Source organism: Haliaeetus albicilla, chromosome 22 (genome assembly GCF_947461875.1).
Source record: "Haliaeetus albicilla chromosome 22, bHalAlb1.1, whole genome shotgun sequence".
NCBI classification, from domain to species: Eukaryota; Metazoa; Chordata; class Aves; order Accipitriformes; family Accipitridae; genus Haliaeetus; species Haliaeetus albicilla.
The window spans coordinates 10,142,797-10,158,154 of NC_091504.1; the positions used below are offsets into that span (position 1 = coordinate 10,142,797).

Genomic DNA, 15,358 nt, shown 5'->3' on the forward strand with positions numbered 1-15,358 from the left:
GAAAAATTAGCTTGTGAAAGCTTTGTTATGCGATTTGTAAAATGCTATGTGTGACGGTTGAGTGCCTTCTCAGATGATGAAAATTACTTAGAAATGAGGGCTGTAAAGGGCACATAAATATAAGCAGCTGTGGTATAATAGGTAAGATTTCATCTCTAAGTCTCTAGACTTCCCATTCAATATGTGTTTCCTAAACTAAAGTGTATTTCAGTGGGTTTTTCACTTCCTCTCCTTAGCCCGGCAGACTGATTCAGCTGGAAAGTAGCATGCAGAAGAGTTTCTGATATGAAAAGGGTATTTCCTTTCTTTGCTCCCAAGCATATTAAAGATGAAACCAGAAATAGTTATTTCTCCATACTTGGTACTCATAAAAACTTGGTACTCATAAAAACATTCCCTCCTAATTAATCTTCATGCAGTTTGGAAATGAACTGAGCATCTCCTCTACTCTAGTACAGTACCCGAGGTTTTCAAATCAAGAAATGTTTATGTAAAAAAACCCAAACAACTTCCTGAAAATTATTTGCTTTTGGGATATTGCATGTATAACTTACTGAAATTGTAATTGAATAAAAAATCATTACAAATGGAAAAAATATGAAAACTGTTATGAATATCAGGTCACTGATAATATACAGGCTTTGCAGAAAACTCTGAATGTTTTTAAGTTCTTCTCAGATAGACACCTGAAATGGGAATTTTAACTATAAATATTGCATATCTATTTTCAATAGAAATCCTAATAATGAGAATTAAATAGTTGCATATAAAACTAAGTTAACCTCAAATTGTCATATATACATCAGTCAGTATAAAATCCAAAGATTAGAAAACTGACTCACATTACCTTTAGACTACATTAAGTCTTTTCTTAACTAAATGAATCTATTTTGGTTCAGTATGTTAATCAGCAAGCTTTAATCATAGTGCCAGTTATATGGCCATGTTGTTATATTTTAGAGGTATTATTCCTTCCTTAACCAGTAGTTAGTGAAAGACTCAGTGCGATAAATGGTGCTCATGATTAATGTTAAGTTATATTTAACATATTTCAGGGCAAGATGCAGTGACAATTGTTGCTGCATGATTGAATGTGACTGGGATCATGCATACAACACCAGATGGTGCTAATGGGGAGGGTGAAGGGGCCAGGACTCCTGCATCATCTGAATAAGTATACCTGAATTATTTAGTTTAATCTTCAGAGATTGTATAAGACGTGCATGCATCTATGATGTGGACAAGGCTCAATTGTTTCTGCCTGGTACGGGTACCTCTTCTTTATTCATATGCCCTTAGGTTACATGCAGCACTGCTGGGTAGACAAGTTTGCATGATCCTGGAAAAGTCCAAGTGCCACCTGCCACAAAGACAAATAGAACTTGTGAAATACAGGCTTTCTAGAAGTGCAACAGAGACACAAAAGAGTCTGCTTGAGAGAGAGTACTGGGTTATGTGATTTCTTAAAGGCTAGCTTATGCTGAGCAATCAGGCCTGGTCTAGCAGTACATTCAGGTGCATGATGACTAACTGTCTCCTCAAATCAGCTTTGCGACATATGCTGACTTGAAAGCCGAGTCTCTCCATCCTGTTGATGTGTATGTATTGCTGCAGGCTCAGGAATCATAGAATCATTTAGGTTGGAAAAGACCTTTAAGATCATTGAGTCCAACTGCAAACCTAACACTGCCAAGTCCACCACTCAACTGTGTCCCTAAGTGCCACATCTACTGTCTTTTAAATCCCTCCAGGGATGGTGACTCAACCACTTCCCTGGGCAGCCGGTTCCAATGCTTGATAACCCTTTCAGTGAAGAAAGGAAACTTAGGTTTGCTGAGATCTAGCGAGATGCAGTAATTGAAGGATCTCTTCAGTACATTTTTATTTGGTTGGTTTTTTCCCCCAAATCCTTGCTTCTCCCATCCCCATCAGTGTCAGCTGCGATGCTCTGAATTGCACACTATGGGTTGCAACTGGTATCTGCTGGTTTAGGCTTTCTTTTGCCAAAGGATGTCATACTATAGAGGAATTCAAAATTATTGAAATTATTTCAGCCTCTGAAGTGAATGCAATTGTTTTGGATCTATTTTATTTTATGTAATGTAATCTAATATCATGTCATGTAATCTTACGTTATTTTAAACCAGGCTAAGGTAGTCCATGTGTTGCTGGATGGTCACAGCATCTCCCCACCAGAGGGTTTTCTTATCCGCAAGGGACCAGGCAACTGCCATTTTGACTTTGCCCAAGAAATTCTCTTTCTTGACTATCTGCAGCCCCAGCTGATTAATAAAGTACAAAGGAGGTAAAGTAGGATGTTTTTGCTATCTGAACCACACAATTTCTCGTAACTGTTCAGTATTCTTTCATATTCTCTGTTGAAGCCAATTGTATGAGGCACCTGGATGAAAATATGAAGCACTTAGAGCAAAACGTTTCATTGGGTTTTAACTATATACAGTTAACCAGATTTTACTGAGATCAGAGGACAATCTAGTCCATAATCACAGGCAGGGGGGTTGGGGGTGGTGTTTGTGGAGGCTTAGTTCTTTCATTTTATTCTCGTCTTTTCTGAATGAGCCAAGGGTACATAAAGAAAATATTTTGTCTTGTTTCTTTTGGTAGGACTGGCTCAAAGAGAATGGAACAGGCTAGTATGGACTATGAAGCACCGTTAATGCCATCTGGTTGTATCCTTCTCTGTCATTTTCTTACTTGTCATATAGAATATTTTAGAGTTATACACTATGATTATGAGTCCTGACCTTTTTGAATCCAACAATTTCTGGTGCTTTAAGAAATTAACAAGATACCAAGAATATGAGAAAGGCTTCCATTAAGTATGAATTAAGAATGAAAAAAAGGAACATAATATATGAATGTGTGACTTGTTTTCAGATACTCTGGTAGCTTTTTCTCCTGCCTTTTATAATCGATCCAGGCTAGAGCTAGAGGTCCATTAGCACAGTATCCAGCCAGTCTATCAAAGATAGAAGCAGCCTTCGTATTTTTGCATATCTTTGAATGTTTGTCTCATTTTATATCTTTATTAAGGTTGATCAGAACTGTGTAATATTTTTGTGATTTTTCTTAATGTTTGTGGCTTTTTAAGCTTTAGTTTTCCTAGATAAGTACAGCCTTTTGTGATAATACTTACTGTCATGCCATCCATCTATTTGATGGGCCTTTTAAATCCATTAGGCTATTCTAACCAAGTTTGGAGACAATGAGGTCTCAGCAATACTTATTTCCTACCAGTTTCATGAAAATTAGTGTTGGGGTAGAGCAAAGAGATACAAATGAATGCTGCGTTAGAGAAATGGACAGCACAGACTCCATCATTACGTTTTCTGCCATTCAGTTTAGGGACATATTTGCTGGCTGATTATCACCCATATAATTCAAAACCAGGCAAAGGCATATTCAGGAAACATAGGAAGGCAGTAAAGGCTCCAAATAGGAGCTATGGTGTTAATAAGTTGCAGTGTACAAGAAGGTAAGACCCACAATAAAAAACTTCGGTAGTTCTTCATCTGATGGAAGAACATATATGAACATGTATATATGTATGAACATGTATATATGTGAACATGTATATATGTAAACATATATAGATAGACTTATGCCTAGTTGTGCCACCTGCAGATGTACATTTGTATATTATCAGTGATAGAAAAGGCAGACTTCTTGTCTTAAAATAGTTTATTCAGAGATGTTTAAGATATAGTGAAGTCAGAAGTGAAAAACAGGCTGTTTTTCACTGTCTTAAACTGCAAATAAGAGTGTCTGACATCAAGATGTGAGCTGCACAATAATTTTTGAAACTGCAAATTAAATAGTCTGCTAGGACAAAGTATCACTATCAAAATTTTCCTTAATAGCTTTTTGCTTTTTAGTTGTTTTTCAGTTTCAGCTTCTGACAAGTTGGGGTGATCCATACTACATTGGTTTGAATGGACTTGAGTTGTTCGATGAACATGGAGACCAAATCTTACTATCTGAAAACAGTATCCTTCAACAGACCGAGCGCCTCTATCCCTTTCAGATACACAGTTTGCTCCCTGGCACATTATCATGTAGCATCACTTGCTACTTCTTCCAAATTGCCAGTTTATCCCATGTGATTACTCTGCTTGTATTTCTCTATATTCGTGTGATGATACTTGTTTCCATATGTTTTAATGTATTCTGTATACTTTCAGAACATTTGTTCTCTGAATGGGATGCACTAACAAAGCAGGACGAGGTTAGAGAAGGGAAGGCTTAAAAAGGACATGGTATTTTTTGCTGTCAACATTTATTTCTTCTATAGTATGGAAGGACCAGAAAGTTTGATGAGCTATAAATTCATAAGAAAAGGTTGAGCTCAGTTCTTTGTTATGGAATCTTTCATTGTGCTACAAGAAAGAAATTTTTCCTAACTCTTGTTCTGGAGCTTTAGGCTATTCTAGACACCCAATCCAGTTGTGAAGATAAGGGTTGAGACTTTGAATGTGATTCAGTGTTCCCTGGGTAACCAAGAGAAGGAATGAAGGACATGTTTGAAAGATTCATAGTCATCAAGGTTACACTTCAGTGCCCTGCATCAGCTAAAGTCTCTTAAGAGCTGAAAGCTTCATACCCCAACATATAATTCATGTAGCTCAGTCACATGGAAGAAACAGTTTCTTAGCCATCTAGAAAGGATAAAAAGCATGGATACTGCATGAATTGTATGTCTCTAAGGATCATCATTGCCTAATAAATAGAGGATACGATGAAAAAGGTAATAAAGGCTTTTTCCTCAGTGCTGTTATTATTTGTATCTTGTATGATACATGATGAACTCGAAACATCTGTAATGGAGAAGAAGCATTTTGAAATTGAAAAGTGGTAACAATTTTTTTTTAAGAACAAGGGATCCTTAGCTTTTAAACAGTATGTCTTTACAGTACAATACAATGCCAGGTAAAGATACCTTAGCTCATTTTGAAGGATCGCCTGTTTCTGCCTGTACAGTAGTGTTGCTTGGATAGATTAGGATCCCCAAAAGAGCATATTTGTCTTAGTACAGTACTAAATGTGATAATTCAGTACTGAGTCTGGAGCAAGCTTTTCTTAAACAGTCGAGGCATTGCTGTGTTATTCCTTTAAATTCTTTATAAATACTTACAGACTCAGGCCTTTTAGAAAGCAGGACAAGTGGAAATTAATGCCCCTCAAACTGGATTGCTAGGGATTTATAATTCTGAAGACAGTGCCATCCATCCACATTTCTTTGCATGTCTTTAACATACATATGTTTTTAACATAAATGTTCTCTTACGGAGAAAATCTGGTTACCTAGAAAGCCTGTTCAATAGAAGGTTTAATCTTTCCCTCTCAAAGAACTGAAAGAAGGCCTTATTAGACAGTTACTGATTTTTATCACAAACCTTGAGGAACTCAAGTGAAACTTAATCTGACTGATGACTACCTCCTGCAGGGATACTTTTCTTGAGATATATTTCATATGAGTTTTCACAAGTTCATGCTAAAAAAATGGGGCTTTGTCACAAAAAAGCTGGGAAGTGCCTATTCCTGATAAGGGAACTTTATCGATGAAGTCATAAATACATATTTGAAAATAAATTAAATGCAGCTAGTAAATTTATTCCTATTCGAAAAATAATTTTGAATGCCAGAATCTGTAAGGGTTGTCCTGCTTTTAGAAATGTGCCCCCAAGTTCCTCAGCCACCTATGTGAAGTAGTCAGAGTATTTTTAAGTATTACTGCTGTGGTGGTGAATACTCGCTCATGGAATCTGAAAGAGCAGTCATGAACTTTTGAATATGGTGTTTCTGAAATGTTCTTTTCGGTTATTTACGCTTAAAGTTTTTTTCAGATATTGCTGCTTTTCCAGATAGTGTCAACATTTTAGAAGACGTATCTGGAGACATCCGAACTCCAGACAAACTAATTGACAGAGTAAATGACACAACTGATGGCAGACATATGTGGCTTGCACCAGTCCTTCCTGGTTTGGTACATTTTCCCTTTTCATTCCATTTTAGTGACGTGCATAGGTGTAGCTAGAAGCATAAAGGAAAGGGGGAGCACACATAATTTTATTTAAATTTGATATTAGTAAATGATGCTAAATCACTGCCTTTTAGAAGTTCTTTTTATTCCAGTTTCTCTTCACTGCACAGATAGCAGCAGTATAGACTTCCCAAGTTTGTAATCTCCTTCTGTCTCCATGGTGCAACAGCAGAAGAATTTCCAAGGCGCCCATAGATGTTTTTTCAGTTGCTATCATAAAGATACTGACAAAAGAGTTTAATATGCGTGTTTTGTGCAATGAACACCTTTCAAATGGGAGCAGAGTGGGATCTTAAATTCATTTTTACAAAAAGCAATGAATATTGTTCCAGCAGTAAGAATTTTTTCAATCTCATTATCTGTGTTGAATTCAAATTCATAAATTAGAGATGACAGGCTTAGTATTTCATGTCCTAAGGCACCAAGTGATTCAGCCCTTTTAGAAGCCCCATGTTTAAAATATGGAGCATCAGATACCTAAACAGGAAAAGCAGATAAACTTAGATGAGTTCTGACTTTGTTTTGGGAGAGGACCTTTTTTATGGGCCTGTTATGGACATCGTTAAGATGTATTTATTTCTTACAAGAGGATGGATTTCAAAAGTAACAAAATGTAAACCTGACGTGTGGTATGTTGTAGCTTACTGTGTTGGAAAATCCTTGCTCCATATGTTACAGTTATTAGAATATTAAAAGCAAAGAATTAAGTCACTTTTGGAAATACTTCATATATCATTATATGTTGTAATGCAGTGGGTATAATTAAGGTAAAGCTTTTAAGTATACTTGAGAATACTGACCACTTACATTTCTTAGAAAAATGGAAGGTCTGTGTAATGCTTGAGGCTCCTACTGTGTAGATCCCACATCTTGAGTCCTGGTAATTAATTTGATGGCATGCTCAGATATCCTTTATAACACCATGAATGGTTGATCTGACAACCATCTGAGTTTGCTCATGTCCTTATAAAAGACATGCTTGCAGAGACTCATTTTGGCAAAAAGGAAAGTGACAGTACCTGGAGTTCTAGCACAGATGCATACACTGCTTTGTGTTGTTATGTCTAACACCAAAGTTCTGTAGAAGAACATAAGAACAGTATTAAAAGGGTAAATTGATAAAGTGTGATACGCAGGAGGGAAGAGTAAGCAATTTAGTGGTGCTTTCTGTCCTTAAACTGTAGCAAATGATACCTTTTCAGGATCCACATAGTACTTTTCTCTCTTCCGTCTTCCATGGTATGGTTGTACAGCCAGGAAGTGCAAGTGGATTAAGCAATCAGCCTATCCGTGATCATCTTCTGTAGCTGGGGTGCTGAACCAAAGCTTGTGTATACTTACATCCTCATTGCTAGGCTGTTTTGAAACATGCTGGTTGCCTAGAAAGCTGAATTAACTCTTTGCTATATTGGAAGGTTTGAAAGCTTTAAGGAAATTTTACATTATAGCCTTTCTTTTCCTTTCTAAACTTCTTTTCCTTTCTAATTCTAAAAGTGTTTTTGTCTTTTGCAAATTTATTACTAATGTAAGTACAATTTGAATTCTTTGTTCCCCTGTTACTGATTGACATTTTATTTATTTGTTTGAGCGTATTTTCCATCAAATCTATCATTTGCTGTGAGACTAACAATTGCTATTGGAGACTGTGCCCAAATTGTCTTCTGGAAAATCACAGATACAAACATTTCTATTGATCACATCTACATTTCTTTCTTCAGTAAAAAAAATGCATAATGATTTAATACAATTAACAGTATCTTCTCCAGTGCATCAAAGGATTAAAACTTCAGAGGATGCTGGAGATGAAGCTTATGATACGATGGCCCAAAGTTAATATAGTAGCTCATAAAAGGAATAGCATAGAATTAACTGTAATAGGCGAGTTTGGTTTCCTACAGCCTAATCTTTGGTCTTAACTTCTTGACATTGATGTCACTGAAAATAAAATAAACAATACCTCAAGCAACAATTGGTTAGCCAGCATCTGGAGAATTGTCTCTACATTCCTATTAGTGTACCTCACACAAAAATTGCAAGATTTCTGCAAGAGCTTTCAAAGTCAGAGGATATAGGAGAAATTTTAGTCTTGCAAATAGAAAGGTGGATGCCATTCATGTTTGGTAGAAAGAAATGGAAGAGAATTAGGAATAGAATAGAACAGAACTGAACCGAACAGAACCAAACCAAACCCCAGCTTGTCTTATCCTGAAGCACATGTCTGTATTTGGTTGATGAAATACTCATAAATGTGTCTCTCTACCCCTCCTCCAGTTGACTAGCAGTCCAGGATGACAAGCTCAGGTGTAGATGTCATCTTCTGATGAGTTATAGGTACATTTGAGAGGGCAGCTCTGGGGTAGAGACAACATCCGTGAATTATCGACAGAGATGATAGCTGAACTTAAATCCTTAGCATCAGTTATCTGCTCTTTAGCTATATTACTTTAAATATGGACCTCTTTTGATGCAACATACATGAGAATTTAATTTCTTTGGGGAATTTGTGCTGTTAAATATAAATTTATTCTCTTTTACAGGTGAATAGGGTATATGTAATTTTTGATGTACCTACTACTGTGTCAATGATCAAGTTATGGAATTATGCCAAAACTCCTCAGAGAGGTGTGAAAGAATTTGGTGTAAGTAGTTTTTGTATGCATTTTGTATGTTCTGGTGAGTCAGCTTGCTTGATTTCTGTACTTATTTTCACAGTTTACTGAAGTGTGATTCCATATAATCTCAAAGGAGGGGATTCATCTCATTTAACTCTGCATTTAGTATTAAAATGACTAATCTATGCCAGTCATCTGTCCTCCCTTTCTTGTCCAGGGAAAGAACACTTTATCTGATTTTTTTTCTTAGATAATTGTCTTAAGACAGGATAATGCTTTTCTTTTTCCACTGACTATAAAGCAGGCCTGGAAGACTAGTTTAAACTACAAACCCAAGTTTTAGACAGCTGAAGTGAGGTGAGATTCATTAATTGCTAGATTTAAGAGTGATTCACTCCAGTTAATAGAATGGCAATTATGTAAAACATGAAATACGATTTTAATTACCTACTTGAAAGTTGCATTAGAAACATCAGTGAGAAGACAAAAATTTGGGGAAAAAAAAATCAAACCCCAGCAGCGAATAGAGAGAAATGGAAGTTTTAATAAACAAAAGCTAAACTAATGACCGTTTGTGAAACAAATAGGGCAAAACGATTTCTAGGTAATTGATAGAGACAGCTGCTGAAAGTGATGCCTGATTTCTGGATGTTTTGTGTGTTTGTTTCTTAAATATCTTTAGCTTCTGGTGGATGACTTGCTTGTCTACAATGGGATTCTGGATATGGTGAACCATGTAGTATCAGGCATCCTACCAACCTGTGATCCAGTGGTCCCATATCATACCATTCTCTTTACAGATGATGAGAAGATTTGCCATCAGGAAAAGAGAACTGTTATTAGGTATGTGAGTGGATCTTGATTGGAAGAAAGAATCTTGTTTTCACAAAATGTTTTTATGTGACTTATGTCAGTAATATGTATATTGCTATAGAAAATTCCCTTCCAAAGCATACTCAGCCTCACTTAATGAGAAATAACCAATATTTTTTTAGGTAACAGGATCAAATTACCAGCTTTATTTGTAAGCATTTTTTTAGCACTTACTGGGATTCATGATTCATATTTACATATGTTTTCATGGAAGCCTACAGTAATAAAAGAAAGAAGTTAGGCTTCCTTAGAGAAGAAATAATAAATCCCAATGATATTACATGGAGGAAAAAAAAAACCAGAAAGTTAATGAAAAAGAACCAAACATCAAAAGTAAAGAAAAGGAAGTGCTCTGGTTTGGCACAGATACTAATTAAGGAACCCGAATTCTACTATTTTATAAATGTTCTAAAATAATGAACTTCAGAAATGAGAAATGAATTACATTCAGAGGAATGACACTTTGAAACCACTAAGTTGGCAATCTCACAGAAAATGTGATGAAATGCAGTGAAAAATGCACTTATATTTAGAAGGTCAGGATTGATAGGGTCTAAAAAAGAGTCCCTAGCAAGGAAAATAAAGATTGAAAGAATAATTTATTTTAAATGAGATTGAAAAGTGAAAAATCGAAAGCTTATAGAAATAAACACTTTCTTATACATTGCACAGCTAACAAATAGAATGTCTTGCACATACATCACTTCGAAAAAAAAGGCGACAGTTTTGCATTCAAAAATGGCACATAATTAATTCAGAAGAATATTCAAGTATTTAGAAATAAGTGGAAGGATCGTAAGCTGTCCTGATTAAGAACAGAAGTTCACATTTGCCTACAGGATTTGTGTTCCTGTGTTTCTCTAAACCATTGGCTCTTGGCCACTGGTACTATCAGATGTTGAAATAAATTATTATTCTTTGGATGTATTGTGTTAGACTCATGGTTTTGTACAAGTGGCTGTGTTGTCATGGTAAAGTTGGAGGTAAGCAATTTTTCAAATGAAAAGGTTACTGAAAGGAAAATGTCTTGAGAAAATACGAGTTTTGAGAAATTTTTCAGTGGGATATAAAAAGGAGGAGGAGAAATGAACCTTTACTTTCTTTAGCTTAGCATCTTTCTATGAGTAAAGTTATTTTATTGGAAGCAGAGAAGCATCAGCTGTAATCCTACATCTTTTCCACATAACCTCCTTTGCACATATTTATAAGACATATATCCTTTGATTTAGTTTTAAGAGGGGCGTCATGTAAACTGCATGATCTATTTTGCAGTCAAGAACATGCTGAGTCTCTTCTATTCTAAAAGCTCCTCTGTGCAGGAGCTTTCCTGGTCTTTCTTCTTAGCCTGTTTTGCAATCTTCTTTTCCTTTTTTTCACCTACTACCCTACTAAAATATAGGGTACTTTAGCAATAGAAGACAAATCCTTTACTACATGCTGGATAATATCCCTCCAATTTAAAAATACTCTTCAGCTTGTATATATTGTTACTTCGGATTTTGGCCTATTCTCTTTCACATGTCACTGTTCAGTATTTTATGAACTCCAAACTTGAGTCTGATATTATCAATAGTGCAAGTTCTGATTTACTTCAGTATTGGTTCTCCTGTTTCACTCTGACAGTTTGAGAGACATTACATTTTTCTCCAAAAATAGAAACGTATTTTGTGCAGTATTTGTAGAGAAAAGAAAAATATACTTTTTTTTCCAAAGGCACGGATGTTTTGTTTTTGTCTGTGTGAAAGGGAGATGTTATTAGTGATGTTTTCTTTAACTTTCAGTTCAGCTCACATTTTTTCTGTAATTTGTTTAATTTAACCTTGAAGTTATTACTACTTTCCCAAAAAGGAATTGTTAAAATTTTGCAGCAGCCTGCAAACAAAATTTGTCACAGTAAATTAGTTTTGTTTAGTTCAGAAAATTTTCAAATAATGCTATATCAACACTACAAGACACTGTTAAGTTCCATATAGGGATTTTTATACCCTCTTTGTACAGCACTGATTTAAAATCTCACTTTGGTTAATGTGGTTCAAGCTGTGTAGGCAAGCAAGAAAATTGTAAGTGAGTATGATACTTATATTTGAATGTGTGCCTGAATGAATGCCACTGATTAAAACTGGCAAGAAGTCCTTCAGATGGATGCAGACAGAATGCCTTTCCTTTCTAGATAGTCTCATATAATGTGGCTGTGTTTCATAGCTTTGTTTAGCCTCCAGGACCTAAATAACTTATTTGGTAACCTTTTTCATGACACATAACTTTTCACAATGTTGATTATTTTGGCTATTGTACTGATTTAAATCTTTTCAGCAATCATGTGGGAGATCAGGATGTACGAATGATGAATGAAAATGAGATTGTCACAAACAGCAAGAAGAAACAGGTTGTGGCTGATCCAGGTTAGTTCTGTGTTCTACAGTTTTCTTCTGCTCACTTTCTACAGAGACGGGATGGATAATGAACATTGTTACAGACCTAAACTGGGAAAAGTGGGGAGACTTACACCTCTTTCATATATCTAGCTCTACTTTTTCTAACATAGGAAGGCAAACCAGGAATGTCAATACTCTGGTGGATTTTTATTCTATATCTAAATCTGAAAGTGGATGATATAGCTTACACCAACACACAGAGAAGTCCTCAGGAAAGAAACTGACCAAAGATAAACTGAAAACTGGTGTTAATTGTGCAGGTTCATAGATAGCTTTTGGAATAATAGGCTCATTGCATCCCCACTGGCCTTCTAAGCAGCTTCTGAGATGATGCACGTGTGTCACGATTAGCTGCTTGTTACTCCTCAAGCAAATCCAAAATCACGGTAAGTGTAACAAGGGGGAACACATGTTGACTTTATTCTTCCCACTGTCTTTCTGGTTGGCCTTTTCTCTTACAAAGTGATAATTAAAAAGACAACCTCTTTTTTTTTTCCCAAGGAGAAAGAGTAGATTGTATTTATAGTCTGAAAATTCCCAGTCATTCATTGTAAATTACTCAGAATAGCTCCCTAAATACATTACAAATTCTCAGCCAAGCTGGTATATTCATGATTGGTTTTCTCTCCTGAGCGTGACACTTTCTCCAATTAGTTCCTCTAGAAAGTGTTAACAGAAATTATTTGATGGCTTTTAATAACAGTTGTGTTGGAGAAGGATTTGAAATGCCATTGCCTGTACAAATACAGCTTCAAAGTTATTACTATATTAGTGCTAGCTGAGTCAAAAGTGTTTTGAACATCTCTGTGCCTGTTGTAATGGCATCCTGGGTTCCAGTACAGACATACCCTATGTCCACTAAAGAATAGCTGTCATCGTCATGGCCATCACATCTATTGTCCAAGCATTAAGGACGCATAACGCCTCTGAAGTCATCAGCTGAGGATTGCCTATCACCATCCGCCCCATGTCTCCTCTGGAGTACTTACTGGTATCAGCTGCAGTGGTTGATAACAGATTCATAGAATGATTTGGGTTGGAGGAGACCTCACGGTTCCCCTCCTGAGGGAGGGTCCAACCTCCTACTCAGAACAGAGTCAACATTGAATTCAGACTAGATTCCACAGGAATCTGATTCCATAGGACTGTGAAAAAATTGCAGCACTCACTGTCAATGTAAGAAACATTACCGAGAAGAGTAGCTTAGTTTTCATTCTGGGATGGAAAGAGAGATGGGCATGTTCCTTCTGTATTTTAGTCTATGGCTTCACTGTAAATACAGGTACAGTCTTAAAACAGCACTCAATTTTCCTTAACAGCTTTGCGTCCCAAAACCTGCATATGTGAAAAAGGACTGCAGAGGAGGAAGAGATAACATTGGAAAGTCCTGAATACATCCAGCCCTAAATAACTGCAGTCTAGATCTCCAAGATACGTATCATCCAAATGGAAGATTTCTCCGTATCTGCTGCTGCTGAACCACCTCCTGTCTTATGAGAGAAAGTTTTATTTGCCACAGGAAATTTTCTTCAGTAATGAAATGTAAAGCATGAATTCAGTTTTCTGGGTTTTTTAATTGTCATTATCTGTCTGACTGTTTTTTCCTCCTCTCTTAATTGAAAATCCAGGGAGAAAGGAACATAAAGGAGTGAGTGGGAACCTTACTGCTAGCTGACAAGTGTTCCTGCCATGTACCAAGAACTTGGGTGAAGCAGGATGGTTATAACAAGAGCTCTTTCAGAGTATTTCTCAAACTTTAATTCCTAAATCCTAGCTGGATGGTCACAAAGCTCCTCACTAGAAGGAAGTGTCTGCTTTGTTTCTGATGCCTGTAAATAGTTCTTTGGGAAATCTACTTAAAGGAAATACTCTTTACCTCTCGATTTCTGGGCTGCCACTGTGTTGATGCCATGGCTGTCTCTAGGGGCTGACACTGTTTCTGACATCTGGAGCATGCAGAAGTGTGTTGAATGCTTTTAGAAAATGGAGATCAGCAAGTGGGTTTATCAAGGTTTAATAAGTAGGTTTCAGCTGTCACTTCTTTCATCTTTTGCAGTGAAATAATTATTTCTTTCATTATTTCACTACCATGAAAAAAGAAAAATAGGTGTTTTGCCTGAAATGCCACTAACAGGCGCTCTACACATTCTTCAGAGTCCTTCTGCTACAGAGCAATGCTATTTTCTCCTATTTTGCCTGAATTGATTATATGAATGAGGAGGCCATACCTCTGTGCTGCACCAACCAGATCTGTGGCCACCAACATATCATCACTTTTGACAAATAGTAAATGGATTTTAACTAGCAGAAGGAGTAAACCGCATTTTTAAACACAAAGTACCCTGTATATGTAGTCATTTAAACAAAACCTCTAACCAAATAATTATGCTGCAGGATTTGTAGCTATGCAAAAGTATTTTTCACTGAAAATTTGTAGGTTGTGACAACCTGTAAATCTCTTCCATAGAAGATTCTTCCTTTCTCGTTTAGAACTTGCTCATTGTTTCCAGAGAGAACTGAACACTCTGAAGTCAGTATATACTTTTAGACATGAAACAGAGATATACTACTGCAGCTCCTGATACAGAATTAAAATGTTCTGTTTCCTGTTCTGTACTGAGTCAGGAGTGCAATATCTTGTATGTTGCCTATGAAAAGCATACTTCTTAACTGGTGTTGGCTAAACTGAAAAGACACAAGATAGCAATGCATTTCCCAGATTTCTGTGTATTGATGGAGCAACAAAATGTATTTTGTACTAAATACAAAACACTTTACTTCTAAATGTAAAATAGTGTGAGTATATTGTACTTTGTTGAAAGGCTCTTCCCAAACTGCACTGACAAAAGAACCCTCTGTCGTTCTGAGAACTGTCTCCCCTTGTGTTCTCAGATAACCATCATGTGCAACTCCAAAATGAAAAAGAGGAGAAGCTGGAAGGGGGGTTACTGGTAGAGCTAAGAACAGATATAAATGTATGTGTTTGGAAGAGGAGAGGCTATAACAGCAAGGTTTTTAAGACTTAAGGCACAATCACAGATTTGTCATGTAGGCAATCTCTAGATGAGATGAGACCTGTCGCATTGTTTGTTCTTCTGAGAAAATTGCATTGAATGTGAAGATAAATGAAATCCGTCATGTTTCCTGGCACAGAATAGCATCCTTCTTATTGATCAGAAAAGGTATGAGGGGGAGAGTACTTTCTATGCTCATCTGTCTTCTCTGTATCTGTCTGGAGCATTTCAAGTCCTATGTGATGGACTAATGATTTTTCAACCCTAAGCCTTTGAGGTAAGTCCAGGTTTTGTAAATTATTGCAAAATACCCGGTCAAGCTCAGATGGGTCACGGTTCTCTCTATTGTCTGTTTCTCTGCCA

The 15,358-nt window shown here is 36.4% G+C and overlaps 1 protein-coding gene across 7 annotated transcripts in view; it reads left to right on the forward strand.

Moving 5' to 3' along the window:
- The window catches only part of KATNIP (katanin interacting protein), a 64,870-nt gene extending 50,097 nt beyond the window's left edge, over positions 1-14,773 (forward strand). For all 7 annotated transcript variants that reach the window (XM_069809834.1, XM_069809835.1, XM_069809829.1 and 4 more), the window contains 8 exons: positions 2,148-2,305; positions 2,626-2,690; positions 3,897-4,007; positions 5,865-6,004; positions 8,599-8,700; positions 9,356-9,516; positions 11,860-11,948; positions 13,301-14,773. In XM_069809834.1, the coding sequence (XP_069665935.1) occupies positions 2,148-2,305; positions 2,626-2,690; positions 3,897-4,007; positions 5,865-6,004; positions 8,599-8,700; positions 9,356-9,516; positions 11,860-11,948; positions 13,301-13,356 (882 nt within the window). In that variant the 3' untranslated portion in view covers positions 13,357-14,773. The remainder of the gene's footprint in view (positions 1-2,147; positions 2,306-2,625; positions 2,691-3,896; positions 4,008-5,864; positions 6,005-8,598; positions 8,701-9,355; positions 9,517-11,859; positions 11,949-13,300) is intronic.
- The last annotated feature ends 585 nt before the right edge of the window (positions 14,774-15,358 follow it).